The sequence below is a fragment of the Phocoena sinus genome, chromosome 4, assembly GCF_008692025.1.
Source record: "Phocoena sinus isolate mPhoSin1 chromosome 4, mPhoSin1.pri, whole genome shotgun sequence".
NCBI classification, from domain to species: Eukaryota; Metazoa; Chordata; class Mammalia; order Artiodactyla; family Phocoenidae; genus Phocoena; species Phocoena sinus.
The window spans coordinates 24,042,889-24,069,442 of record NC_045766.1 but is presented as its reverse complement, the minus strand read 5'-3'; the positions used below and the strand labels follow the sequence as shown (position 1 = coordinate 24,069,442).

General features: G+C 41.4%; 1 protein-coding gene and 1 pseudogene across 1 annotated transcript in view; both read left to right on the top strand.

Moving 5' to 3' along the window:
* SLC9A9 (solute carrier family 9 member A9) overlaps positions 1-26,554 on the top strand; it is a 569,241-nt gene that overhangs the window by 292,502 nt on the left and 250,185 nt on the right. The window contains exon 9 of the mRNA XM_032631496.1: positions 5,687-5,775. Coding sequence (XP_032487387.1) covers positions 5,687-5,775 — 89 coding nt within the window. The remainder of the gene's footprint in view (positions 1-5,686; positions 5,776-26,554) is intronic.
* LOC116753105 overlaps positions 10,997-26,554 on the top strand; it is a 39,091-nt pseudogene continuing 23,533 nt past the window's right edge.

Below are 26,554 nucleotides of genomic sequence, written 5' to 3'. Positions count from 1 at the left end.
TCACTCACATTGAATTCCCTACCCCCGACCCTGCACCTCCAAATTCTTCTTATCTTCCAAGACCTAAATGCCTCTGTGTCCTTTAGGAAAACTTTCCCCATCTCTCTCCCACTTTCCCCAGCCCAAAAGAAATCACTCCCTCAGAATTCCCATTTTCTTATCCCCTACTTCATTCTACCTGCTTTTAGACATCTCTGTGTATGTGTTGTCTCTGGTAGGAGACATAAAGCTACTTGAGGTCTAGGACTGGGTTTATTCATCCTTGCATTCCCCATATCCATAACCCATGCTTTCCTCATTGAATATCTCAGTAGATAGATAGAACTTGCAAAAATCGGATACCTTAACTGTAGGATTACTGAGAATTGTCTAAGTTTGGACTTCTAGGAGTGAGGCACACATTTTCACCTGCTTTTCCTTGTTGCAGGAGTTGATGTGGAAGAGAAGGCAACAAATAATGATTAAGGACATAAAATGTGTGAGACGTGCTAGATGTTTTGTATTTCTTCCCCCAGCAACTTGTTGAATAGGAAATGTTGTTGTGTTTAGACCTGTAATGAGCTTCTCTGAGTCATTCCTTCTCTTCATGCCTTCCTCCTTTCACCTACTTCTAGTAATTATAGCAAAACCTTATATTTACTTCTTAGTGTTTAGTTTACAAATCATGTTAAAATCCATTGTATTGCTTTATACTTAGAACAGACCTGTGAGACAGGTGGGCCCTATCCAAATGAGAAAACTGAGTCTTAGGTGGGTGAGGCCCTTGGCCAACATCACCCATTACATACCTGCAGCCACGGCCAAAGAACGGCAGCCTGGGGAGGATGGACACCTGAGGGACGCCAAGGCCTGAGAGGCATGAACCATATGCTTATTAGGAATGTTCTCTTTGGCGGTATTTTTTCATTTTTATTTATTAAGTTTTTAATTCTACTGTCTTTGGTTCCATTTTTATCTCTTTTGTCTAGATTCTTTAGGTAAATAGTCCATTTATTTCCCTTTTTTTTTCTAATAGAATGCAAGTAAGACTATAACCTTTCCTCTGAATAATCCTTTGGTTTTATCCCATTGGTTTTGATAAGAAAGGTACTATACACTTACTGTCATTTATTTCTACATAAGCTAAAATTTCAAATTTGATTTCATCTTCAACTCCAATTTTATTGAAAAGAATACAGTTAAAAATCTCTAATGGATACATTTATGTAGCTATGCTTTTTGTTAATTTCCAGTTTTATAACATTTTGATCAAAGGATGCAATTTGTTTGTTTTCTTTTGTTTTGATTTTTAGAGGGGGAAAGAATTTTTGAACTATTTGATAGTAAAATATATCATCAATTTATTCCATGTTAACTAATTTCTTTTATATTCTAGTGTTGCTCGGATTAAAAAATAATTTTAAAATAAAGAAAAAAAATTGTAACTCCTCAAACACTCTTAATAGATAATTGTTCCATGACCCTAAAATTATTTCATGGAATCATGTCAATCCTAGAAGGTCACAGAAAGAAGAAATGGAGAATAAGACACAAAACTATAAAAAGAAAACTAAAAAACTAAAAAAAAAAACATTTTTATACTTAGCAAGAGCTGTGAAAGTAAAAAAGGGGCACTGAGGCAACACAGAGGTAGTCACTGCAAGAAGCAAGTGTGACCCCTTGGACTGGAGGAGCAAAGGGAAGAGAATCTAGAAGCTCCTAAGAAGGAGCCACAGAGCTGGGACTCAGACCTCTGAGGACACTGCCTGCCTGCTGCTGCTTTCTCTGAGGGGGTCCCAGGAGGCTGGTCTGCAAGTGAAGGAAAACAACAAAAAACAAAAAGAGAACACAAGGCTGGGACCAACTGCCAAAGCTGTGGTGAAGAACCATTGCTGAGCTGCAGCTCACAGGACCAGCAGGCAAACAGGAGGGAGCAAGGCCTTCTCTCCCCTCCTGCGTCCTACTCTCCTCCTGGGGCTCTATACTGACAGAGCCCATCAGGCAAAGGAAGATGTATTCTGGAGAGCCCCAGCCTCAGGATCACAGACCAGCACAGGAGGGTGGGCTTGGGGCTGAGACACTAGCTCACAGCCTGGCACAAGGAACACTTAGTGCCCCTCCCCGTCCTTTTTACAACTGAGAGTCTGAGATCCAGAGCATGCAAGAGAGTGGTCTAGGGCCTCACATAACAGTGGTACAACTAGGGCTAGCAGGCACAGGTATGTAAAAATATAGTGGCAATTAAAACATACTTTTGTAAGGTAGAAAACTGGCAACTGTTAATTTGTGTGAGTGAATTAATTACCAAGCTATAGAATTATGATTATGTATGCTAATACTAAGGGTCAGATCAGCTTTGTTGTTTTATTTTAATTACAACACCAAGACTCTGGTCATGTAGGCAGACTCTCCATTGTTTGCTGCTTGTGTGACATATCTGTAGACAAAACTCAAAAAGTATTAGCAGAAACTTTGCCTATTAGTGTTCTAATGGGAAAACCAATGGAGCTACTGGAGAAAATATCCTCAAAGGAGATGTCCAGCCAACTCAGGTATATAATCTTCATCATCAGATCTCTGACTCTTTCCCTGGGACATCAGAAATGATATTTTTTAGATGGCTTAAGATTACCTTAAAACCTTCCTGGAGGGTCTAATACAGGGAGAAAAGTACAGGGAGTCTGTGGAATTTTGAATCTTAGCTCTGCCACTTTCAAGGTGACCTTGAGTAAATTACTTTGGTTTCTTGTTACCTGGTGATAGGAATGTTCATTTATTTATTCAGCAAATATGTGGAGTGCCTACCATGTGCCTGACATTGCTCTAATGGCTGGGGACCAGTGAATCACTCTGCACTCCCTGAGCTTTCCACTGCAGTGCAGAAAGGCAGAAAATAAACCTATAAATATATAAAATGTTAGGTGGCAGTAAATAATATTACAAAAATAGGTCAAGGTGGGAAAGTAGAGAACGACGAGAGGGATTAGTTTTATAGAGTGCATAGCAGAGGCCAGTCTGATAATGTAACATCTTAAGGAAAGGAGGGAGCCATGTGTGTGTCTGGAGAAGACTTTGGGAACCAGACATGCAAGGGCCCTGCAGTGGAACCTGCTTAGCGAAGACGAAGAGGGTGTGTGACGAGGTGAGGGGCGGGGGGCGGGGGGGCATGGGAAAAGCGGAGGTCAGGGAGCCGCGGGGAGGGGAGGAGGAGGCAGGACTAGATCCTACAGGGCCTGTTTGTTATGTGTTTCCATTACAGAGCTGGGAGCAGAGGACTGACATGATCTGACCTGTCTTAAAAGATTCACTAGCGCTGCTGGGTGGAAGGTAGACTGTGGAGAGTCAACAAGGGAGACGGGGTCGGAGGTGCAATTAGGAAGCTCTTGCTGTAATCCGGGCAGAAAATGATGGTGACTTAGAAAATGGTGTCAGTGTGGAGGTGTTGAGAGGTGATGGCGTGCCGGGTAGATTTTGAAGGACCAGTCAACAACATTGCTGATGTACAGAGAGGGGAGAAGTAAAGAGTGTTGCCAGAGTGTTTTGTTTTGTTTTGTTTTGTTTTTTGGTACACGGGCCTCTCACTGTCGTGGCCTCTCCCGTTGCGGAGCACAGGCTCCGGACGCGCAGGCTCAGCGGCCATGGCTCACGGGCCCAGTCGCTCCGCGGCATGTGGGATCTTCCCGGACCGGGGAACGAACCCGCGTCCCCTGCATCGGCAGGCGGACTCCCAACCACTGTGCCACCAGGGAAGCCCTTCCCAGAGTTTTTTGCCTGGATGGCAGGAAGAATGGAGATGCTATTACTGAGAAGGGGAAGAGAGCGGGAAGGGCTGGTGAATCCTGTGAAGCCTGTTGTGAGATAATAAATCAATGAAATAAATGAGATGATGTGAATAAAACTAGTGTGTTCCTTGCCCACAATAAGCATTCAGCCAATCTTCCGGCCCTTACCTATCCTTTATTCTTTGTTACTTCTTTTTGTTCTCAGAATGCATTTGTGCACTACCCACATGCCCCTCCCTTTTTATTCACTACTTCTCTGCAGATCAATATATAGTCAAAACATTTCCACAACAGTGGGAGGTCGGCTAAACCTCACCCAGAAAAACTTCCAACAGACTGCTGAATCAGCAGAGGTACATAAATTGCATTTTTAAAGAAAGAAAGAAAACTACTTGATGACAAAACAACATGCATGGCAATCCTTCTAGTTCCTTGAAGTCCTTGAAGTACTCCAGTACCCCCAAAGTTTCCCTGGTACTGGTTGTTTTTTAATAGAAATTCTGTGAAGAGAGAAATATAGTATTTCCTAAGCAGTTTTTTCTTTGAATTTCTGAAGAGAGGCTAGAAAACTGAAAAGTTACCCAAAGCAACTATATAAATGCTTACTGCATATATTATTTCTTGGCACAATTTCCTAGTTGTTTTTATTCTTTTGCCTAAAAGTTTGAAGCATAATATTAAAAGGAAATAAGTGATGTAAATGTATTAGACAAATATGTCTTAGCAATATCTTATCCAAAGCCAACGCCCAAAATAACCAACATATAAATAGAAGCATACAGTGTACATATAAAAAATATGCTTGGTTCTTTAAAATTCTTTACTGCAGAATTTTTATTTCATTTGAAATGTCAGTATTCAGTTCACATATCTCTATACTCTTAAGAATCATCAGCATTTAATTTATGAGTGTTTTTAGTTGGAAAGAGTCTGCTGTTTAAAATTCAATTCAATCCCCTTGGTTTGGGTTGAAGACTACTTACATCTTGTGTTTTTCCCAAAGCCCTCCTCTATGCCCAGTTTCCCACAGCTAATCAAATCTTTAATCCAAGGTAGAATGCAGCCCCTACCACTTCCCCACCCCAGCTCAGGAGCAATAACCCAGAGAATAACAGAGCCCAGGGACAAATAACACATTTGTCCCATGGTTGTTCCTCCTCTGTCCCCAGGCAGCATCTAGGGTATGTGTGGCTTCATGTAGCATTTAAAACTGGGTATAATGATGGCTTAAGAAATAAATCCTGCAACCAGCCAAGGAGCAGCTGGGGGCCCACTGTGGATAAGAAGCACACAAGAACAGACCAGCTTACCTTCAAGGAGTGTGTGCCTTGGATGTGTTCACGAGATTATCCAGCAGCAGAAAGACAAAGCCCCCAGCTTTGCCAGGGAGGTGTAGAGGCAAACAAGGATCTCTTTCTGGACTTGGCAAGTAGGAGTATTGGCAGAGGCAACTGAACCCTTGTAGATGCCTTAGGTTTAGGACTCGTGGTTTTTAATACTAAGTTATGGAATGATAGGAACTTCTCAGGCTCCTGAAGGTACACAGTGGAGAGCAAATGTCTAAGCAAATATGCCAGCATCTAGTATAAAATGCAGCCGAGTAGCTGGCACTAGCTGTGAGAGGCCTGGAATTGACTATATAGTCTTTTGTTCATGGGTTTCCAAGTATAACTTTCCTAACACATGACCAGAAAATCATTTATTCCCCAGGAAGAATCTACTTCTTAACGCTTTTCTTTAACTTTAATCCTGTTAAGTTCCATGTTTAAAGTAAGCAGCCAGGTTTACCAAAGGTTTCATCACCATAATTATTAGCAATTTTAACTCTACTGATGCCAAGTCTGTTTTCCAGCTGGGATAGCCCTACCCCTTTGACTTAGATGGGAAAGAAAATTGATTTTGACTGGTATGTTTTTAAATTTCAGGGATAGTTGCTGTTCTCTTCTGTGGAGTCACACAGGCACATTATACCTACAACAATCTGTCGTTGGATTCCAAAATGAGGACTAAACAGGTAAAAGAAAAAACTCACTACAGGCTTTGTCTCTTTTCTCAGTGTAATTGTTATGTGGCAATTTCTGGCTGGGCACTTGGAAAGAATTTCATTAGTAAAGGAAGGCAGTAAGCTGAAGGCTTCGTTATAGGTTGGATATTTATAGATTTTTTTTTTCTTCAGGATAACTATTAACAATTCTCTTGGTAAGCAAAAATATAGTTATAATAGTCTCTCCCTCCTGAGAAATGTGGAACGTAGACTGTCAGTCTTGAAGATGAAAGTCCCACTGTCAGTAATAATTCAGAGTCACTTACATGTCAAAGCATTATAAAGCATGTGAGATTGGATAGTTTTATAGAAAGAAGGAAATGAAGAAGGATAAGGAAGTAATGTTTGGTCTTTAATTGGGTGCTTTTGCTTTCAAGTAAACTCAACTGCCAGTTGTCACATAAGCAGAATGTATCTCCCGTATGCCAGGAACACATCTGTTTTGATATTGGCGCATAAACACTCACAGATTCCTTCCACATACATTTGCTGCGTCACCACTGTGTGCCAAGCACTGTGCTTGGTACGAGGAATAAAAGGGCAGATAATATATGAACCTGCCTTTAAGTGGTTCATTATCAAGTCTGTTGAGGAGGATAAAGATGTACAGTGAGCAATTAATTATCCACAGTGTGATAAGTTCTGAGATAGAAATGTCTATATAGGTTGTTTGGGGAGAATTCAATAGGGTCTCCTCCCATGGTTAGGCCTGGGAAGGTGAAGAGAAAGTTTCCAGAGATGATAGCCCAATCTGGAGCTGGAAATACAAATAGAAGTTAATTAGGTAAAGATGTAGGATCCAGCGGGGCATGAGAAGGTAGCAGGAAGGGCGTTCGAAGCCAAGGTTGTAGCATGGACAAAAGCTCTGAAGCAGTTTACTGGAGCACTTTAAATAGTTCTATGTGGCTAGTGCATGGGGAAAGGCTGAAGTTAGTGGAATATAGTATGCGATGAGACTGCCCACACAGCCAGAGACCAGCTTATTGAAGGACTTTCATACCTTGTGAAGAAGTTTAGACTTTAACCTAAAGGTGATGGGGAGTGGCTCTAACAACAGAAATTTATTGTCTTACACTTCTAGACGGTAGAAGTCTGAGATCAAGGTATAGGTAGGATTAGTTCCTTCTGAGGGTTCTGAGGGAGAATCTGTTCTATTCCTTGTTTTTACCTTCTGGTGGTTTTCTGACAATCTTTGGTGTTCTCTGGCTTGTAGACACACTATCCTAATCTCTGCCTTCATGTTCACATGGCATTCTCCTTGTGAGCATGTCTGTCTCTAAATTTACCCTTTTTATAAGGATACCAACCATACTAGAATAGGGACCCACCATACTCCAGTATGACCTCATCTCAACTTAACTAATTACATTTTCAACGACCCTATTTCCAAATAAGGTCAGATCCTGAGGTACTGGGGGTTAGGAATTCAACATGTGAATTTAGGATGACATCACTCAGCCCATAACAGGAAGTCATTGAAGTGTCTTAGGTAGAGTAATTTTCGGATAATCGAAGTTCCATTTTAGAAATATCAACTGACAGACAAGAAGAGCGTGGATCAAATGGCACTTGTATCAACTAGCTTGTGCTGTATAACAAGCAACCCCAGTGGCATTTAACAATAAACACTTATTTATCGTGCATCTGCAGGGCTTAGCTCTTTTGATCTGGGTTGATCTGGGTGGCTCTACTTGTCTCAGCTAGGATGGTTCACTGTCTGTGGGTTTGGTGGGGCTCTATGCTAGAGTGGGCTTGTCTGGAGCACCTTAACCAGTGCCCCGTGTCTGTCATTCTTCTCCTGGCAGAAGAACAAACCCCCGTGTGCCAGTTCATTTCAAGCTTCTGCTTGCATCACATTTCCTAAACATCCTATAGGTAAAGAAAATCACATGGCTGAGCCCAGGGTCAAGGGACTAAGCAGGTCACTAGCTCACAGTGGGAGAGCACTGTAAAGTTACATGACAAGGAACATGGATATAGAAAATTATGAAGAATAGAACCAAATGATTTCAATCTATCCCAAAATGCAAATGGAGGTAGATAGGCTCCTATAATAAGCCCAGTGATGCTGAGAACATCTGATGTTGGGGCAGTGGGAGTGGAAAAAACCCAAAAAGACAACTAAGCAAACCTGTGATTGGCTAGGCATTCCTAAACAGTTTTCAAAGACTTACCTTAAAGCTCTATAAAATGGCTATTGTTTTCATCCTTCTCTCTTTGTCATGTCCCAAGCTCAGCTGGACCTGAGCCCATCTCCTACCTACCCAGCAGGGACTCTGCAAGGTCACCCTTGTCTCTGCCCATCAGAGGACACAGAAGATGCAATTACAGACATTTTAAGGAGCCCCAATTTTAAAAAATGAACCAAAAAACTGATACCAGTACCTAGAAACTTCCGATACATAGTCTCCTAGGATCCTTTTAATTATGGAGACTACTAGCATTCTCTAGAACTTAAAGGGAAATATCTTGGGCTGGTTTTTCCTGACCTCATATGGTTCTCTGAGCATTTGTATTCCGAAAGGCTGAACTCTGTTTAGAGACTTGCACTTTTAAGTCACGCTATCTAGACTACTCAGCAGAACTTCAAAGATAACTCATCTCATGGCGAGACAGCAGCCCAGCACCTAGGGGAGACAAAGCCAAAATCAGTGCCCCACAGCCTTCTGTTCTCCTCTGAATGGCTTGACAAGCACTCCCTGATGGGCTGCCAGCATCCATTTTTACAGCAGTCTCCTTTAGGGAAGGAGATTTTTACAAGTTCATTCTTTAACATCCAGATAATTGCATCCCTCCATCTTTGCTCTCCCCATCGCCTTCTTTCCTGGGTGTCTGGTTCATAGTAGGAGCTTAATGAATGCTAATTCCCTTCCCTTCCCTTCTCATGCCTTTCTCACTTCTTTTCTTTCAGGATCTCTCATTTTCTATTTATTTTTTCTCGCGATAGGTGCATACATAGCAACTGTGCATATTTATACATGAATATATATGCATACATCTACACATATATTCCCCAGTCTAGCATATAGAGTCCGAGGTCACCATTTTAAAAAAACAATGAGATCAAGTACTTTAATGAACTTCACAGATCAAAAGTCCTTGGCCACATCTGCACCAATGTAGCAAGCAAAGTTTAAACTCCATGTGGGAAACCAATTATAAATTGTAAAGAAAAGCTGAGGCAGGTATTATAGAGATTGCCACTGTTTCCTTTTGAAACGGACAAAGGTTTAGAAAGTATTATATGACAACACATGGTTACAGAATACATTATCTTGCTCTGCACCTCCCTGAGTTGTGTTCATTGTCAGTGGGAGAAATCGCCTCTTTGCCTCTGTCCCCAGGACTGTTTAATGGGATTGAAGGAAGTCAATTAGTGAAGTGTAGGAAAAAATCAATGAAAATCTACTTTGTGTTATAAAATCCTTAGTTATGGGCTTCCCTGGTGGCGCAGTGGTTGAGAATCGGCTTGCCAATGCAGGCGACACAGGTTCGAGCCCTGGTCTGGGAAGATCCCACATGCCGCGGAGCAGCTAAGCCCGTGCTCCACAACTACTGAGCGATGAGAAGCCCGCGCACCGCAACTAGAGAAATCCTGTGTGCAGCAAGGAAGGCCCAACTCAACCAAAACTAACTAACTAAATAAATGTATATATAGAAAAAAAAATCCTTAGGTAATATGATTTACAGAAGAATTTTATTCCTGGACTGTGCCTAGATCAGCTAATGAAATGGCTATGTCTGGATACAAAGACTTTTGAGAATTAATATATCCTTTGTAGCTTCAAGAATTACGCTTGATCTTAGCCAAAAGGCCGAGAAGCGATAGTAGCTTCAAGAATTAGAGTGCCTTTTTTAAACTGCAGATTTACGTTAAAATATGTATTGTAGCTGATAATGACCATCTAGATGCCGGTGAATTGATTTTCACTCCAAGCCATGAAGAAACATGTAGCATCACTGTGTGTTAGGCACAAAGCAGCATAATAGAGACATTCTTGTGCTGTTACCCACCATGAGGATTTCTATTTTCATAGCAAAGCCCTCTAGTAAAGAGTATATGAACATACGTGGCAACCCTTTCCCTGCACTCAAAGCCGTTTGCTTACTTTAGGGTGTGCACATCTAGCTCTAGAGACAGACAAATACTGCAAGCCCTGACTCTTGGCCTAGAAACTGAGAACAATTAGAGATACTCGAGATGGACATCAGCACACGACAGCCTGTGAGCCTAGAGGTCTCACCCTGAAGCATCCAGAAGACCGCATACCAGCCTCCTGACCCCACTCACACATGTCCAGGCCTGCCTCCCAACCCCCTCCTCCCTCATGCCCTCACCCGCTAGGCAGGCCTGGGAGCTGATAATCTGGGCCAGATTCCAGGGTGTTTCCATCAGCTGTCTCTTCCTGGCCTGAGGCTAACTTGCAAAACCATGTACTTCTCTACCATCCTTTTTTTTTTTTTTTTAAAGATTAAAGGGTATCCTTTAATTTTTTCTCCAAGGTTTTGGGTATTTTTTTAAAAAATTATTTTATTCAAGTATATTTGATTTACAATGTTGTGTTAATTTCTGCCGTACAGCACAGTGATTCAGTAATACATATATGTACATTCTTTTTCATATTCTTTTCCATTATGGTTTATCACAGATCTACCATCCCTTTTAATTAGAATTTCTCCTTCTCTTCCTGCAGTTTCCACCTAAAAATTACTTCTACAGATACACATGGGTGTACAATGTTAATTTAAATAATTAACATCTATGATGCATTAACGTGTACAAAGTACTTATTTAATTTTTACTTACTTCTCTACCTAAGTGGTAGCTCTTCTTATTATCACTGATGACCTTCATTCATTCATCTAACATTTTGTGAGAGCCTATTTTGTGCCAGCCGCTCTTCAGGGTGCTGGGATACAAGAGTGAATCAAAAAGAATTGCTAGTAGTGGAGTTTGGAGTAATCAAAATAAATAAGCAAAACATACAGCGCATTCACGGTAAGTTATAAGGCCAATGATAAAGCAAGGAAGGGAGGAAGGAGTGTGTGTATATGGGAAGGCAGGGTTGCTACTTTAAACAGCGTGGCCAAGGAAGGCCTCAAAAAGAAGGTGATCCTTGAAAGAAAGAAAAGAGGGAGCTATGTGGACATTTGGGGCAGAGCTACCCAGAAATTGGGAACCACGTACACAATGGCACCCTGGAACAAGGTGACCAATGTGGCTGAGGTGGAATGTACCAGGGGAGAGCATGAAAGACAATATCAGAGCAGTGACAAGGGGCGGGTCCTGGAAAGCCTGAACAAGGTGGGAAAACACAGGAGGCTTTTAAGTTCAGGCATGGCATGATACGATTTAAATTTTAAAAGAAGGGAGGTGTCATGTATTAACTGGAGAAGATTGCAAGATAGCACATTTGAGGGACAATCGACAACCAAGTGCTGATTTGTTATATTTGAGATGTGTATTAGTCCCCAAAGCAAAGCTGTTGATAGCCAGTTGGACAAAGAATTCTGGAGTTCAGGAGCGAAGTTTAGGCTACAAGTATAATTTTAGAAGTCACCAGGATAGAGATGATATTGAAAACATGAGGCTGGATGAGATCTCTAAGGAAATACTAGAGGAGAGATCCAAGAACCAAGCCTTGAGGCACTCCGATGGTGGTAAGAAGAGTCAGGAACCAGCAAAGGAGACCTAGAGGGAGAAGCCAGTAGGGAGAAGGAAAACCAAGAAAGTATGGTGTTCTGAGAGTCAGATGAAGAGTCTCCAGAAGGAGCATGATGAATGGTGCCAAATACTGCTGAAAGTTCAAGTAAGGTGAAGAACATGAACATCATTGATGACATTGATAAGAACCCTGTCGGTGGAGTGTCAGGGTAAAAGCCTGAATGTAATGGGCTCAAGAGAGAATGGAAGGAAAGAAATTGGAAACTGTGTGTATAGACGAGTCTTTCAAAGGATGGGGAGCAAAGAAGTGAGATGATAGCTGGAGGGAAAAGTGAAGCTGAAAGACAAATCGTTTTATTTATTTATTTATATTTTTTTGCGGTACACGGGCCTCTCACCGTTGTGGCCTCTCCCGTTGCGGAACACAGGCTCCGGACGCGCAGGCTCAGTGGCCATGGCTCACGGGCCCAGCCGCTCCGCGGCATGTGGGATCTTTCCGGACCGGGGCACGAACCCGTGTCCCCTGCATCGGCAGGCGGACTCTCAACCACTGCGCCACCAGGGAGGCCCCATTTTATTTTTAAGATGGGAGAAATAACAGTACTTTTGTATGCTGATGGGAATAATACAGAGTAGAAGACGGTGTGTTAGAGGGTTTGCCAATACTTATGAGTGGCAGAGAGAAATTTTTAACTTAGATTTTTTGACTTGTAGTTCAAACTATTTTGCCTTTTACTATTCTTTGATTAGTAAATGGGTTTAGTAGCAATTGGGGGGCTTAGCATCATTTATTCAGTAAACCTTGAGTGGATGGATAGATGAATGAGTGAATGAATGAATGTTTGGCTATCTTTATTATCCTTTCAGCTACTTAGTCATTTATCTTATATTTAATTCTGTCATCTTTGAAAGTCTTTCAGTGCATTTTAATTTTTTTGTTAAAATATAGATCGAGATGGACATAGATGTTTTCGTGCATTTATTTTTGAAAAGCCAGATTCTTTGCCTAGCATTTATCGGCAAACAATGACATCTTCATTACAGCACGTTCTTTCCAGATGCTTATTTTATTTCCATTCCCCCCAGATGATATTTTGAGTGTTTATCACCATTGAATGGAAAAGCAGCAATGCAAATCCAAATTTAAATTTCCAATAATAATAAAAAAAAGACAATGGGAGCCAAATTAGATGTGCTGTGCATGACTCTGTAAAAAAAAAATTCAAGAAAAAGAACAGGAATGTGGGGAAATCCAGATGATATGGTGAAAAGAACACTTAAGCGAGAGTCCAGAAAGCTAGTTTGCTCACTATCTCTACAACTGATGGTGGGGCCTTGGATAATTAATTTAACACCTGTGAGCTTCAGTTTTCTCATTTGTGAAATGAATGATTGAACTATATGACTGGGTTTTAAGGAGGATGCTGTAAACCTAATAATCCTCTGACTTGACACAGAGCATAAAACACGCATCTGGTTCCCTCTTCCAGACTGGAATGGGCAGGGATCACCTGATTACAGTGCAATGCATAAAGATGAGAGAAGCAGTCAAAGTTTGCCATTGCTCTTGTTGACAAATTGTTGGGCAGACCATTGTGATAAGCTGTCAAATCAAATCCAAGGATGAAGCTGTAGAACATCAAAGTCCTTGATTTACCCTGGGGTGAAAAGTTTCACTGACGGCTGGGTCCTTCTTCCTGGAAAAATTCTCTGTTCCTACCTGAGTGATTGTAATGGGTTCTTCAAACACTGCCTGCTTCCTTGGGGTGGAGAGAACAAAGCTTACATTGCTACCACTCCGTGTCAGGGTCTGACTGAAGGGCTTCCCAGCTTTTCATTTCAAGCATGGACTGAGTGTGAACTAAGCACCACCTAGTTGCATGGCAGGCACCATGCTGGAATCCAGGGAGACAAAGGCAAAAAAAAGGCAACCAGGGGACTGAATTGCTCCCTGGAGGCAAGGTGATTGTGGGTTGGGAGTTTTAGAGAAGGCTATAAAGATAATTAGGAGATTCTCATGCAGATTTCATAGGAAATGAAAACAAAGAGAAAAGAGTATGCAAAAGCAGAAAACTAAGAAGGATCTTGACAAGTCCTAGAGACAAAGGGATAGCACACTCTGCCTGGGGCTCAGGTTCCCTTGGGGAAGTAGATAGGGGTGGGTTTGGGCTGCTGGTGTAGGTTGTGGAGCAGGAAAGGGAAAGGTATGGGAGAGGGTTGAGGATTAAAATGGAGAGGTGAGTTCAGGTGGACATTTTAGTGTCTCACTGTGCTACGTTTAGGAGAACTATATTCTTTTTTTTTTTTTTTTTTTTGCGGTACGCGGGCCTCTCACCGTTGTGGCCTCTCCCGTTGCGGAGCACAGGCTCCGGACGCGCAGGCTCAGCGGCCATGGCTCAAGAGCCCAGCCGCTCTGCGGCATGTGGGATCTTCGCGGATGGGGGCACGAACCCGTTTCCCCTGCATCGGCAGGCGGACTCTCAACCACTGCGCCACCAGGGAAGCCCAGGAGAACTATATTCTATAAGGCTCATACTTGCTTAAGGCTTTTAGACATAGAGATGATGATAATAATCAGATTTGTGCCTTACAAAGGTAATGAATGTAGGATCATGAAGGAAACGACATCAACCCATGATATCAATCTCCCTGCTCACCACACTTCCTTCTGATAAATGCTTACATATGTAACGTCTAAATTTATCTTAACCTTCTGTGGCTCTAGGTATACTTTTGTCTTGTCTGAGCTCTTAGGATGTTGTGGTCTATATGAAAAGTTTATGGAAATTTACCATTTAGTTTTGTCTTGAACTTAGGAGCTGCTGAATTAATAAATAAATAAATGAATGAGTGAATGAATTATGACCTTTAACATTCCAAGATAAAAAATAGAGAGGGGAAACAATGTATGCTAATTAATAGTTTTATTTAATTCTGATATGATGCATTAATTTAAATGTAATGATTTGGATGTACAAAGCAAATGTCTAGGGTAATCTTGAGATATTGAAAGAAAGATCAAGTATAATTCCATTGCTTGTTTCCTGCAGTGTGCCTCTGCCTTATTGATTTGCATTACAGTGGTTTTTGATTATGGTTTTGTGCAATTTTTCTCCATCACTTTTAACAAAAGCAAGCTTGTTTCATCCCAGTTACCTGTTCTGAGGCACAGAGTAGAGAGAAAGTCGGGGGCAACAATGCCCCTGTCTCCCTGGCTTCTGAGAAGTAAGATCAAAGATTTCTTCATAAAGCATAGAATTGCCATTTTTAAAAAACTCTAATTACATTTCTTTTGTCAAGATTTCTACCACTTTTCTTCTTCCCTTCATTCAAAGTATGTTTAAAAATACCATCCTAGAAGCGTTGAATTCATAAATGATGGCAAAGTGCTTAAATTTCTCCTTAGCTAAGCTGGTGATTCTTTCCAATGAAACTCATCATATTGTATAAAGGACATTTAGTAGTTCAGCTAATAAGTGTTCTCTTTTAAATGCTAATGAGAGTGGAGCTCCCACATAATGGCAAGAACACACTGTACTTTCGGTGCCCAAAAAGAATTATTGTCTGTGAACCCCTAGTTAAGAAGCCGTATGCCACAACCAACTTGGATTATAGTAGGGGCCACAAATGACCCTTAGGCGCCCTCCGTAGTAGGTATCTCCTATATGCCAGGTACTAGGGCCCAGGGAGAAATAAAGCCAAGTAAGACATGAGATGTGCTTTCCCTTGAACATTTTTCATGTAAGTTTTCTTGTCTGATAAAGTTGTAACATAAAGGTACCATAACTTCTCGATTAAATTTTAGCTACTCTTTTAACCACACATCTGTGTTTGTTTATCATAGTATATAATTGCAGTTGAGAACTTTAAGTCATAAAATCTAAGAAGTTCAGAGCAAGGTGGGAATATAAAGATAAACTTTTAAACCCAGAATTATGTTGGAGGAAACTGAAGCCCAAGGAAGTTCGATGGCCTGAGGGGTAGAGTCAGTTCTGCAACCCAGGGGCCAACCTGGGCATAGACCAATGCTCAAGGGATATGCCCTGCAAGCTAAAAATACCCAATACCCACCTCCAAAAAGCAACCTTTGGTGTATTACTTATCTATTGCTGTGTAATGAATTACCCTAAAATGTATCAGTTAAAACAACAAACTTGTACTATTTTGTATTGTTTTTGAGGGATCAGAGCCTAGGAGCATCAGCTTAGCTGGGTAGTTCTAGCTCAGGGTCTCATGTGAGGTTGCAGACAAGCTGTTGGCCATGGCTGCAGTATCTGAAGACTCAACTGGGCCTGGAGGATCCACTCCAACATAGCTCACTCACATAGCCATTGGCAGAAAGCCTCAGTTCTCCACCATGTGCCTTCCATAGGGCTGCTTGGGTGTCCTCATGGTGTGAAAGTAACTTTCCCCCAGAGCAAGAAGAAAGCAGCAATGCTCTTTATTAAACTACTCTCTGAAGTCACACACTGTCACTTCTGCCATATTCCGTTCGTTAGAAGCAAGTCGCTAAGACCAGTCCACACTCAGTGGGAGGGGAATTAAGCTCCCCCTCTTGAAAGGAGGAGTTTCAAAGAATTGTGAACATACTTTAAAACTACCATGGAGCCTGATGCCATTTGGGGAAGTGATTTTTTGATTATGGTTTCAATTTCTTTTTTTTTTTTTTTTTTTTTTTTTAACATCTTTATTGGGGTATAATTGCTTTACAATGGTGTGTTAGTCTCTGATTTATAACAAAGTGAATCAGCTATACATATACATGTGCTCCCATGTGTCTTCCCTCTTGCGTCTCCCTCCCTCCCACTCTCCCCCTCCCACCCCTCCAGGCTGTCCCAAAGCCCCGAGCTTATATCCCTGTGCCTTGCGGCTGCTTCCCCCAGCTATCTACCTTACTACGTTTGTTAGTGTGTATATGTCCATGACTCCCTCTCGCCCTGTCAAAACTCACCCTTCCCCCTCCCCATATCCTCAAGTCCGTTCTCCAGTAGGTCTGCGCCTCTATTCCTGTCTTATCCCTAGGTTCTTCATGACATTTTTTCCCCTTAAATTCCATATATATGTGTTAGCATACGGTATTTGTCTTTGTCTTTCTGACTTACTTCACTCTGTATGACAGACTCTAGGTCTATCCATCTCATTACAAATATCTCAATTTCATTTCTTTTTAAGGCTGAGTAATATTCCATTGTGTATATGTGCCACATCTTCTTTATCCATTCGTCCAATGATGGGCGCTTAGGTTCTTTCCATCTCCGGGCTATTGTAAATAGAGCTGCAATGAACATTTTGGTACATGACTCTTTTTGAATTTTGGTTTTCTCAGGGTATATGCCCAGTAGTGGGATTGCTGGGTCATATGGTAGTTCTATTTGTAGTTTTTTAAGGAACCTCCATACTGTTCTCCATAGTGGCTGAACCAATTCACATTCCCACCAGCAGTGCAAGAGTGTCCCCTTTTCTCCACACCCTCTCCAGCATTTATTGTTTCTAGATTTTTTGATGATGGCCATTCTGACTGGTGTGAGATGATATCTCATTGTAGTTTTGATTTGCATTTCTCTAATGATTAATGATGTTGAGCATTCTTTCATGTGTTTGTTGGCATTCTGTATATCTTCTTTGGAGAAATGTCTGTTTAGGTCTTCTGCCCATTTTTGGATGGGGTTGTTTGTTTTTTTGTTATTGAGCTGCATGAGCTGCTTGTAAATTTTGGAGATTAATCCTTTGTCAGTTGCTTCATTTGCAAATGTTTTCTCCCATTCTGAGGGTTGTCTTTTGGTCTTGATTATGGTTTCCTTTGCTGTGCAAAAGCTTTGAAGTTTCATTAGGTCCCATTTGTTTATTTTTGTTTTTATTTCCATTACTCTAGGAGGTGGGTCAGAAAGGATCTTGCTGTGATTTATGTCATAGAGTGTTCTTCCTATGTTTTCCTCTAAGAGTTTGATAGTTTCTGGCCTTACATTTAGGTCTTTAATCCATTTTGAGCTTATTTTTGTGTATGGTGTTAGGGAGTGATCTAATCTCATACTTTTACATGTACCTGTCCAGTTTTCCCAGCACCATTTATTGAAGAGGCTGTCCTTTCTCCACTGTACATTCCTGCCTCCTTTATCAAAGATAAGGTGTGCATATGTGCGTGGGTTTATCTCTGGGCTTTCTATCCTGTTCCACTGATCTTTCTTTCTGTTTTTGTGCCAGTACCATACTGTCTTGATTACTGTTGCTTTGTAGTATAGTCTGAAGTCAGGGAGCCTGATTCCTCCGGCTCCTTTTTTCGTTCTCAAGATTGCTTTGGCTATTCGGGGTCTTTTGTGTTTCCATACAAATTGCGAAATTTTTTGTTCTAGTTCTGTGAAAAATGCCAGTGGTAGTTTGATAGGGATTGCATTGAATCTGTAGATTGCTTTGGGTAGTAGAGTCATTTTCACAATGTTGATTCTTCCCATCCAAGAACATGGTATATCTCTCCATCTATTTGTATCATCTTTAATTTCTTTCATCAGTGTCTTATAATTTTCTGCATACAGGTCTTTCGTATCCTTAGGTAGGTTTATTCCTAGATATTTTATTCTTTTTGTTGCAATGGTAAATGGGAGTGTTTTCTTGATTTCACTTTCAGATTTTTCATCATTAGTATATAGGAATGCCAGAGATTTCTGTGCATTAATTTTGTATCCTGCTACTTTACCAAATTCATTGATTAGCTCTAGTAGTTTTCCGGTAGCATCTTTAGGATTCTCTATGTATAGTATCATGTCATCTGCAAACAGTGACAGCTTTACTTCTTCTTTTCCGATGTGGATTCCTTTTATTTCCTTTTCTTCTCTGATTGCTGTGGCTAAAACTTCCAAAACTATGTTGAATAAGAGTGGTGAGAGTGGGCAACCTTGTCTTGTTCCTGATCTTAGTGGAAATGCCTTCAGTTTTTCACCATTGAGGATGATGTTTGCTGTGGGCTTGTCATATATGGCCTTTATTATGTTGAGGAAAGTTCCCTCTATGCCTACTTTCTGGAGGGTTTTTATCATAAATGGGTGTTGAATTTTGTCAAAAGCTTTCTCTGCATCTATTGAGATGATCATATGGTTTTTCTCCTTCAATTTGTTAATATGGTTTATCACATTGATAGATTTGCGTATATTGAAGAATCCTTGCATTCCTGGAATAAACCCCACTTGATCATGGTGTATGATCCTTTTAATGTGCTGTTGGATTCTGTTTGCTAGTATTTTGTTGAGGATTTTTGCATCTATGTTCATCAGTGATATTGGCCTGTAGTTTTCTTTCTTTGTGACATCCTTGTCTGGTTTTGGTATCAAGGTGATGGTGGCCTTGTAGAAGGAATTTGGGAGTGTTCCTCCCTCTGCTATATTTTGGAAGAGTTTGAGAAGGATAGGTGTTAGCTCTTCTCTAAACGTTTGATAGAATTCACCTGTGAAGCCATCTGGTCCTGGGCTTTTGTTTGTTGGAAGATTTTTAATCACAGTTTCAATTTCAGTGCTTGTGATTGGTCTGTTCATATTTTCTATTTCTTCCTGATTCAGTCTGGGCAGGTTGTGCATTTCTAAGAATTTGTCCATTTCTTCCAGATTGTCCATTTTATTGGCATAGAGTTGCTTGTAGTAATCTCTCATGATTTTTTTTATTTCTGCAGTGTCAGTTGTTATTTCTCCTTTCTCATTTCTAATTCTATTGATTTGAGTCTTCTCCCTTTTTTTCTTGATGAGTCTGGCTAGTGGTTTATCTATTTTGTTTATCTTCTCAAAGAACCAGCTTTTAGTTTTATTGATCTTTGCTATCGTTTCCTTCATTTCTTTTTCATTTATTTCTGATCTGATTTTTATGATTTCTTTCCTTCTGCTAGCTTTGGGGCTTTTTTGTTCTTCTTTCTCTAATTGCTTGAGGTGCAAGGTTAGGTTGTTTATTCGAGATGTTTCCTGCTTCTTAAGGTGGGCTTGTATTGCTATAAACTTCCCCCTTAGAACTGCTTTTGCTGCATCCCATAGGTTTTGGGTCGTTGTGTCTCCATTGTCATTTGTTTCTAGGTATTTTTTTATTTCCTCTTTGATTTCTTCAGTGATCACTTCATTATTAAGTAGTGTATTGTTTAGCCTCCATGTGTTTGTATATTTTACAGATCTTTTCCTGTAATTGATATCTAGTCTCATGGCGTTGTGGTCAGAAAAGATACTTGATACAATTTCAATTTTCTTAAATTTACCAAGGCTTGATTTGTGACCCAAGATATGATCTATCCTGGAGAATGTTCCATGAGCACTTGAGAAAAATGTGTATTCTGTTGTTTTTGGATGGAGTGTCCTATAAATATCAATTAAGTCCATCTTGTTTAATGTATCATTTAAAGCTTGTGTTTCCTTATTTATTTTCATTTTGGATGATCTGTCCATGGGTGAAAGTGGGGTGTTAAAGTCCCCTACTATGAATGTGTTACTGTCCATTTCCCCTTTTATGGCTGTTAGTATTTGCCTTACGTATTGAGGTGCTCCTATGTTGGGTGCATAAATATTTACAATTGTTATATCTTCTTCTTGGATCGATCCCTTGATCATTATGTAGTGTCCTTCTTTATCCCTTTTAATAGTCCTTATTTTAATGTCTATTTTGTCTGATATGAGAATTGCTACTCCAGCTTTCTTTTGGTTTCCATTTGCATGGAATATCTTTTTCCATCCCCTTACTTTCAGTCTGTATGTGTCTCTAGGTCTGAGGTGGGTCTCTTGTAGACAGCATATATAAGGGTCTTGTTTTTGTATCCATTCAGCCAATCTGTGTCTTTTGGTGGGAGCATTTAGTCCATTTACATTTAAGGTAATTATCAATATGTATGTTCCTATTCCCATTTTCTATATTGTTTTGGGTTCGTTATTATAGGTCGTTTCCTTCTTTTGCATTTCTTATCTAGAGAAGTTCCTTTAGCATTTGTTGTAAAGCTGGTTTGGTGGTGCTGAACTCTCTCAGCTTTTGCTTGTCTGTAAAGATTTTAATTTCTCCATCAAATCTGAATGAGATCTTTGCTGGGTAGAGTAGTCTTGGTTGCAGGTTTTTCTCCTTCATCACTTTCAGTATGTCCTGCCACTCCCTTCTGGCTTGTAGGGTTTCTGCTGAGAGATCAGCTGTTAACCTTATGGGGATTCCCTTGTGTGTTATTTGTTGTTTTTCCCTTGCTACTTTTAATATGCTTTCTTTGTAGTTAATTTTTGATAGTTTGATTAATATGTGTCTTGGCGTATTTCTCCTTGTATTTATCCTGTATGGGACTCTCTGTGCTTCCTGGACTTGATTAACTATTTCCTTTCCCATATTAGGGAAGTTTTCAACTATAATCTCTTCAAATATTTTCTCAGTCCCTTTCTTTTTTTCTTCTTCTTCTGGAACCCCTATAATTCGAATGTTGGTGCGTTTAATGTTGTCCCAGAGCTCTCTGAGACTGTCCTCAGTTCTTTTCATTCTTTTTTCTTTATTCTGCTCTGCAGTAGTTATTTCCACTACTTTATCTTCCAGGTCACTTATCCGTTCTTCTGCCTCAGTTATTCTGCTATTGATCCTATCTAGAGTACTTTTAATTTCATTTATTGCATTGTTCATCGTTGCTTGTTTCATCTTTAGTTCTTGTAGGTCCTTGTTAACTGTTTCTTGCATTTTGTCCATTCTACTTCCAAGATTTCGGATCATCCTTACTATCATTATTCTGAATTCTTTTTCAGGTAGATTGCCTATTTCCTCTTCATTTGTTAGGTCTGGTGGGTTTTTATCTTGCTCCTTCATCTGCTGTGTGTTTTTCTGTCTTCTCATTTTGCTTATCTTACTGTGTTTGGGGTCTCCTTTTTCAGGCTGCACGTTCGTAGTTCCCGTTGTTTTTGATGTCTGTCTCCAGTGGCTAAGGTTGTTTCAGCGGGTTGTGTAGGCTTCCTGGTGGAGGGGACTAGTGCCTGTGTTGTGCTGGATGAGGCTGGATCTTGTCTCTCTAGTGGGCAGGTTCACGTCTGGTGGTGTGTTTTGGGGTGTCTGTGGCCTTGTTATGATTTTAGGCAGCCTCTCTGCTAATGGGTGGGGTTGTGTTCCTGTTTTGCTAGTTGTTTGGCATAGGTTGTCCAGCACTGTGGCTTGCTGGTCGTTGAGTGAAGCTGGGTGCTGGTGTTAAGATGGAGGTCTCTGGGATATTTCCACCGTTTAATATTATGTGGAGCTGGGAGGTCTCTTGTTGATCAGTGTCCTGAAGTTGGCTCTCCTACCTCAGAGGCAGAGCCCTGCCTCCTGGGCTGGAGCACCAAGAGCCTTTCATCCACACGGCTCAGAATAAAAGGGAGGAAAAGTAGAGAGAATTATTAGAAGTATGAGGAAAGAAAGAGGGAAAGGAGGAAAGGAAGGAAGGAAGAAAGAAGCAAAGAAGGAAAGAAAGGAGGGAGGGAGGGAGGGAGGGAGGAAGGAAGGAAAGAAGGAGGGAAAGAAGGAGAAAATGCAGAGAGAATTAGTAGAAGTTTGAGGAAAGAGAGAAGGAAAGGAGGAAAGGAAGGAAGGAAGAAAGAAGCAAAGAAGGAAAGAAAGGAGGGAGGGAGGGAGGAAGGAAGGAAGGTAGGAGGGAAAGAAGGAGAAAATGTAGAGAGAATTAGTAGAAGTTTGAGGAAAGAAAAGGAAAGGAGGAAAGGAGGAAAGGAAGGAAGGAAGAAAGAAGCAAAGAAGGAAAGAAAGGAGGGAGGGAGGGAGGGAGGAAGGAAGGAGGGAAAGAAGGAAAAAAGACAGAAAGAAAGAAGATACAGTAAAAATAAAATAAAGTATAATATAGTTATTGTACTAAAAAATATTTAGAAAGAAAGAAAAAAAAAAAAAAAAGAACAGATAGAACCCTAGGACAAATGTTGGAAACAAAGCTATACAGAGAAAATCTTACACAGAAGCATACACATACGTGTTCACAAAGAGAGGCAAAGGGGGAAAAATCATAAATCCTGCTCCCAGAGACCACCTCCTCAACCTGGGATGATTCGCTGTCTAAAGGAGGGAAGGAAGGAAGGAAGGAAAGAAAGAACGAAGGTAAAGTACAATAAAGTTATTACAATTAAAATTAATTATTAAGAAAAAAAAATTTTTTTTAAAAAAAAACCATGGACGGATAGAGCCCTAGGACAAATGTTGGAAGCAAAGCTATACAGAGAAAATCTTACACAGAAGCATACACATACACGTTCACAAAGAGAGGCAAAGGGGGAAAAATCATAAATCCTGCTCCCAGAGACCACCTCCTCAACCTGGGGTGATTCGCTGTCTAAAAGAGGGAAGGAAGGAAGGAAAGAAAGAAAGAAAGAACGAAGGTAAAGTACAATAAAGTTATTACAATTAAAATTAATTATTAAGAAAAAAAAAATTTTTTTTAAAAAAACCATGGACGGATAGAGCCCTAGGACAAATGTTGGAAGCAAAGCTATACAGAGAAAATCTTACACAGAAGCATACACATACACGTTCACAAAGAGAGGCAAAGGGGGAAAAATCATAAATCCTGCTCCCAGAGACCACCTCCTCAATTTGGGGTGATTTGTTGTCTAAAGGAGGGAAGGAAGGAAGGAAAGAAAGAAAGAAAGAACGAAGGTAAAGTACAATAACGTTATTACAATTAAAATTAATTATTAAGAAAAAAAAAATTTTTTTTTAAAAAAAACCATGGACGGATAGAGCCCTAGGACAACTGTTGGGAGCAAAGCTATACAGAGAAAATCTTACACAGAAGCATACACATACACGTTCACAAAGAGGGGCAAAGGGGGAAAAATCATAAATCCTGCTCCCAGAGACCACCCCCTCAACCTGGGGTGATTCGCTGTCTAAAGGAGGGAAGGAGGGAAGGAAAGAAAGAAAGAAAGAACGAAGGTAAAGTTCAATAAAGTTATTACAATTAAAATTAATTATTAAAAAAAATTAAAAAAAAAAAAAAAAAAAACCATGGACGGATAGAGCCCTAGGACAAATGGTGGAAGCAAGAGTATACAGACAAGATCTCACACAGAAGCATACACGCACACATTCACAAAAAGAGGAAAAGGGAAAAAAATCACAGATCTCGCTCCTAAATTCCCCCTCTTCAATTTGGGATCACTCCCTGTCTATTCAGGTATTCCACAATGCAGGGCACATCAAGTTGATCGTGGAGCTTCAATCCGCCGCCTCCGCGGCTGCCGGGAGAGACCTCACCCTCTCCTCCCTGCTCTCACAGCTCACAGGAGCTCAGCTTTGTACCCGGCCCTGCCCCTGCGCACAGATCGCTGGAGGGCGTCTGTTTTTTTGCTCAGACAGGACGGGGTTAAAGGAGCCGCTGATTCGGGGCCTCCGGCTCACTCAGGCCGGGGGTTGGGGGATGGGGGAAGGAGGGGCACTGCGTGCGGGGCGGGCCTGCGGCGGCAGAGGCGGCGTGACGCTGCGGCAGAGGCCGGCGTGACGCTGCACCAGAGGCCGGCGTGACGCTGCACCAGCCTGAGACCCGCCGTGCGTACTCCTGGGGAAGTTGTCCCTGGATCCCGGGAACCTGGCAGTGGCGGCCTGCACAGGCTCCGCGGAACAGGGGCGCGGAGAGTGACCTGTGCTCGCACACAGCCCCCCTGGTGGCGGCAGCAGCAGCCCCAGCGTCTCCCGCCCGTCTCTGGGGTCCGCGGTTTCAGCCGCGGCTCGCGCCTGTCTCTGGGGCTCGCGCTTCCCGCCGCGGCTCGCGCCCGTCTCTGGGGCTCGCGCTTCCCGCCGCGGCTCGCGCCCGTCTCTGGGGTTCGCGCTTTTAGCCGCGGCTCGCGCCCGTCTCTGGAGTTCCTTTAAGCAGCGCTCTTAAACCCCTCTCCTCGCGCACCAGGAAACAAAGAGGGAAGAAAGTCTCTTGCCTCTTCGGCCGGTGCCGGCTTTTCCCCGAACTCCCTCCCGGCTAGTCGTGGCGCACCAACCCCTTCAGGCTATGCTCAAGCCGCCAACCCCAGTCCTCTCCCTGCGCTCCGTCCAAAACCGAAACCCGAGCCTCAGCTCGCAGCCCCGCCCGCCCCGGCGGGTGAGCAGACAAGCCTCTCGGGTTGGTGAGTGCCGGTCGGCACCGATCGTCTGTGCAGGAATCTCCCCGCTTTGCCCTCCACACCCGTCGCTGTGAACCACTCCGCGGTCCCGAAGCTCCCCCCTCCGCCTCCCGCAGTCTCCGCCCGCGGAGGGGCTTCCTAGTGTGTGGAAACTTTTCCTCCTTCACAGCTCCCTCCCACTGGTGCAGGTGCCGTCCTTATTCTTTTGTCTCTGTTTTTTCTTTTTTCTTTTGCCCTACCCAGGTACGTGGGGAGTTTCTTGCCTTTTGGGAGCTCTGAGGTCTTCTGCCAGCCTTCAGTAGGTGTTCTGTAGGAGTTGTTCCACGTGTAGATGTATTTCTGGTATATCCGTGAGGAGGAAGGCGATCTCCACGTCTTACTCTTCCGCCATCTTCCCGCCGACCTCTCAATTTCTTATATGATTGAATACTTGGGTTTTCTGCTTCCTCAGTCAACTTTACTTTCCTAGTAAACCATCTGTTCTCTCCAGCTTTTCAAAAATTTTAATAACAACAATTGTTGAACACTATTACCTGGCATTATAAATATATATTTCACATAAATTATTCCAATTAAAATTCACCAAAAAATTCAGGAGGTAAATAGTAATATTAATCATATTTTACAAGCCTTAGAGAAGTTAAAAAGTTCACCCAAAGGATAGAGTTGTGCACCAAAACCCATTATTATTTTAATGTCTTTTTCATATATTTGATTGTAGACTTTTCCTGTAGACAGCGATGTGTATATATTTTCCCCCTTCTTTAATTTATGAAACTGCATATTATACTGATCATTTTAAGAAATAGCACTTGGATTTGTTTATCTATTCTACTACCATGTTCTCTAATTCATTCCTTTCTCCTTTTATCACTGTCATTTTCTTCCTCTCCTCGGGCTTCGCTTCTTCCTCCCTGTCCCCATTGTAGATGACAATGAACCCAAGTAACCCTGTCCTTGCCGACCAACACTCCTCCCTTTTCTCTTCTTTTCCTTTCTCAGCCTTAACGCTAACCAGAGACGGCCTTGATGGGTAGAACCAGGAATGACTTTTCTTTTTCCACCAAAGTATCGATGCTGTCACATCTCCTATCCTATTCACCTCTTTGTCCTGTGACAGATATTTTATTCCATTTTGCCGCTGTTGTTTTCCTCTTTCTTCAGGATTCATCAGTTCTATATCTGAGTCACCTGCCAGGGCTGTCTATCTCTACCCAATAGGCAACATTTTGGGGATCCATATTAATTCACCATGACATTTGCCAACACGATTCAAAGCCTTCTCTTAATTTTTGTCTTATCTTAACCCTAAGAAAGTATACTTACCTCATTCAGCATTTTCTAAAATTTACTTTTTTACTACATTTTCCCCAAAATAATGGCTTTGTATTCTTTACCACTATGTAGAGCTTCAGCCTCTCAGAGAGATGGTCCTCTCGCTCTCTCTTTCTCTCGCCCTTTGTCTCAATTTTTTCTCTCATTTCTTTCACCTTTAGAAAACAAGAACAAAAAATCATTATTAATGCTTAAGTATTAACATATAAATATATATGATCCATGTCCTTCTATGTATGAGTCTGATTCACTGCTTAATGGGAAAAATTTATCTGAATAGGTTTTAAGAGATCAGCTGGCCTGGTCCCCATTTTGATGACATTCAAGACAGATGGTTGCTCATTATTACCTTAAAATTTCTAAGGATGGCAATGACATAACCCCCTCGAATAGCCCATTATAGTTTTATCACCCTGCTTGACAGGTGCAGGTATGAAGGGCTTCAGTCTCATAATGGCATTTTGGGATGATAAATGGAAATTACTGTAATCTTTCTACTCATTTTAATTAAATTTGATTGACGCAGCACAGAAAACATCAAGGCTGAATACATGTACCAGAGCGTGTGTTTGTTAAAGAATCTGCCAAATTTAAGGATGCCATTTCCTTGAAGGTCTTGAAAGATGCAGCAAATGGATTTAATAAAATGTTAAGTCTTTGTGCAATTCCCTCAGAAGAGAAA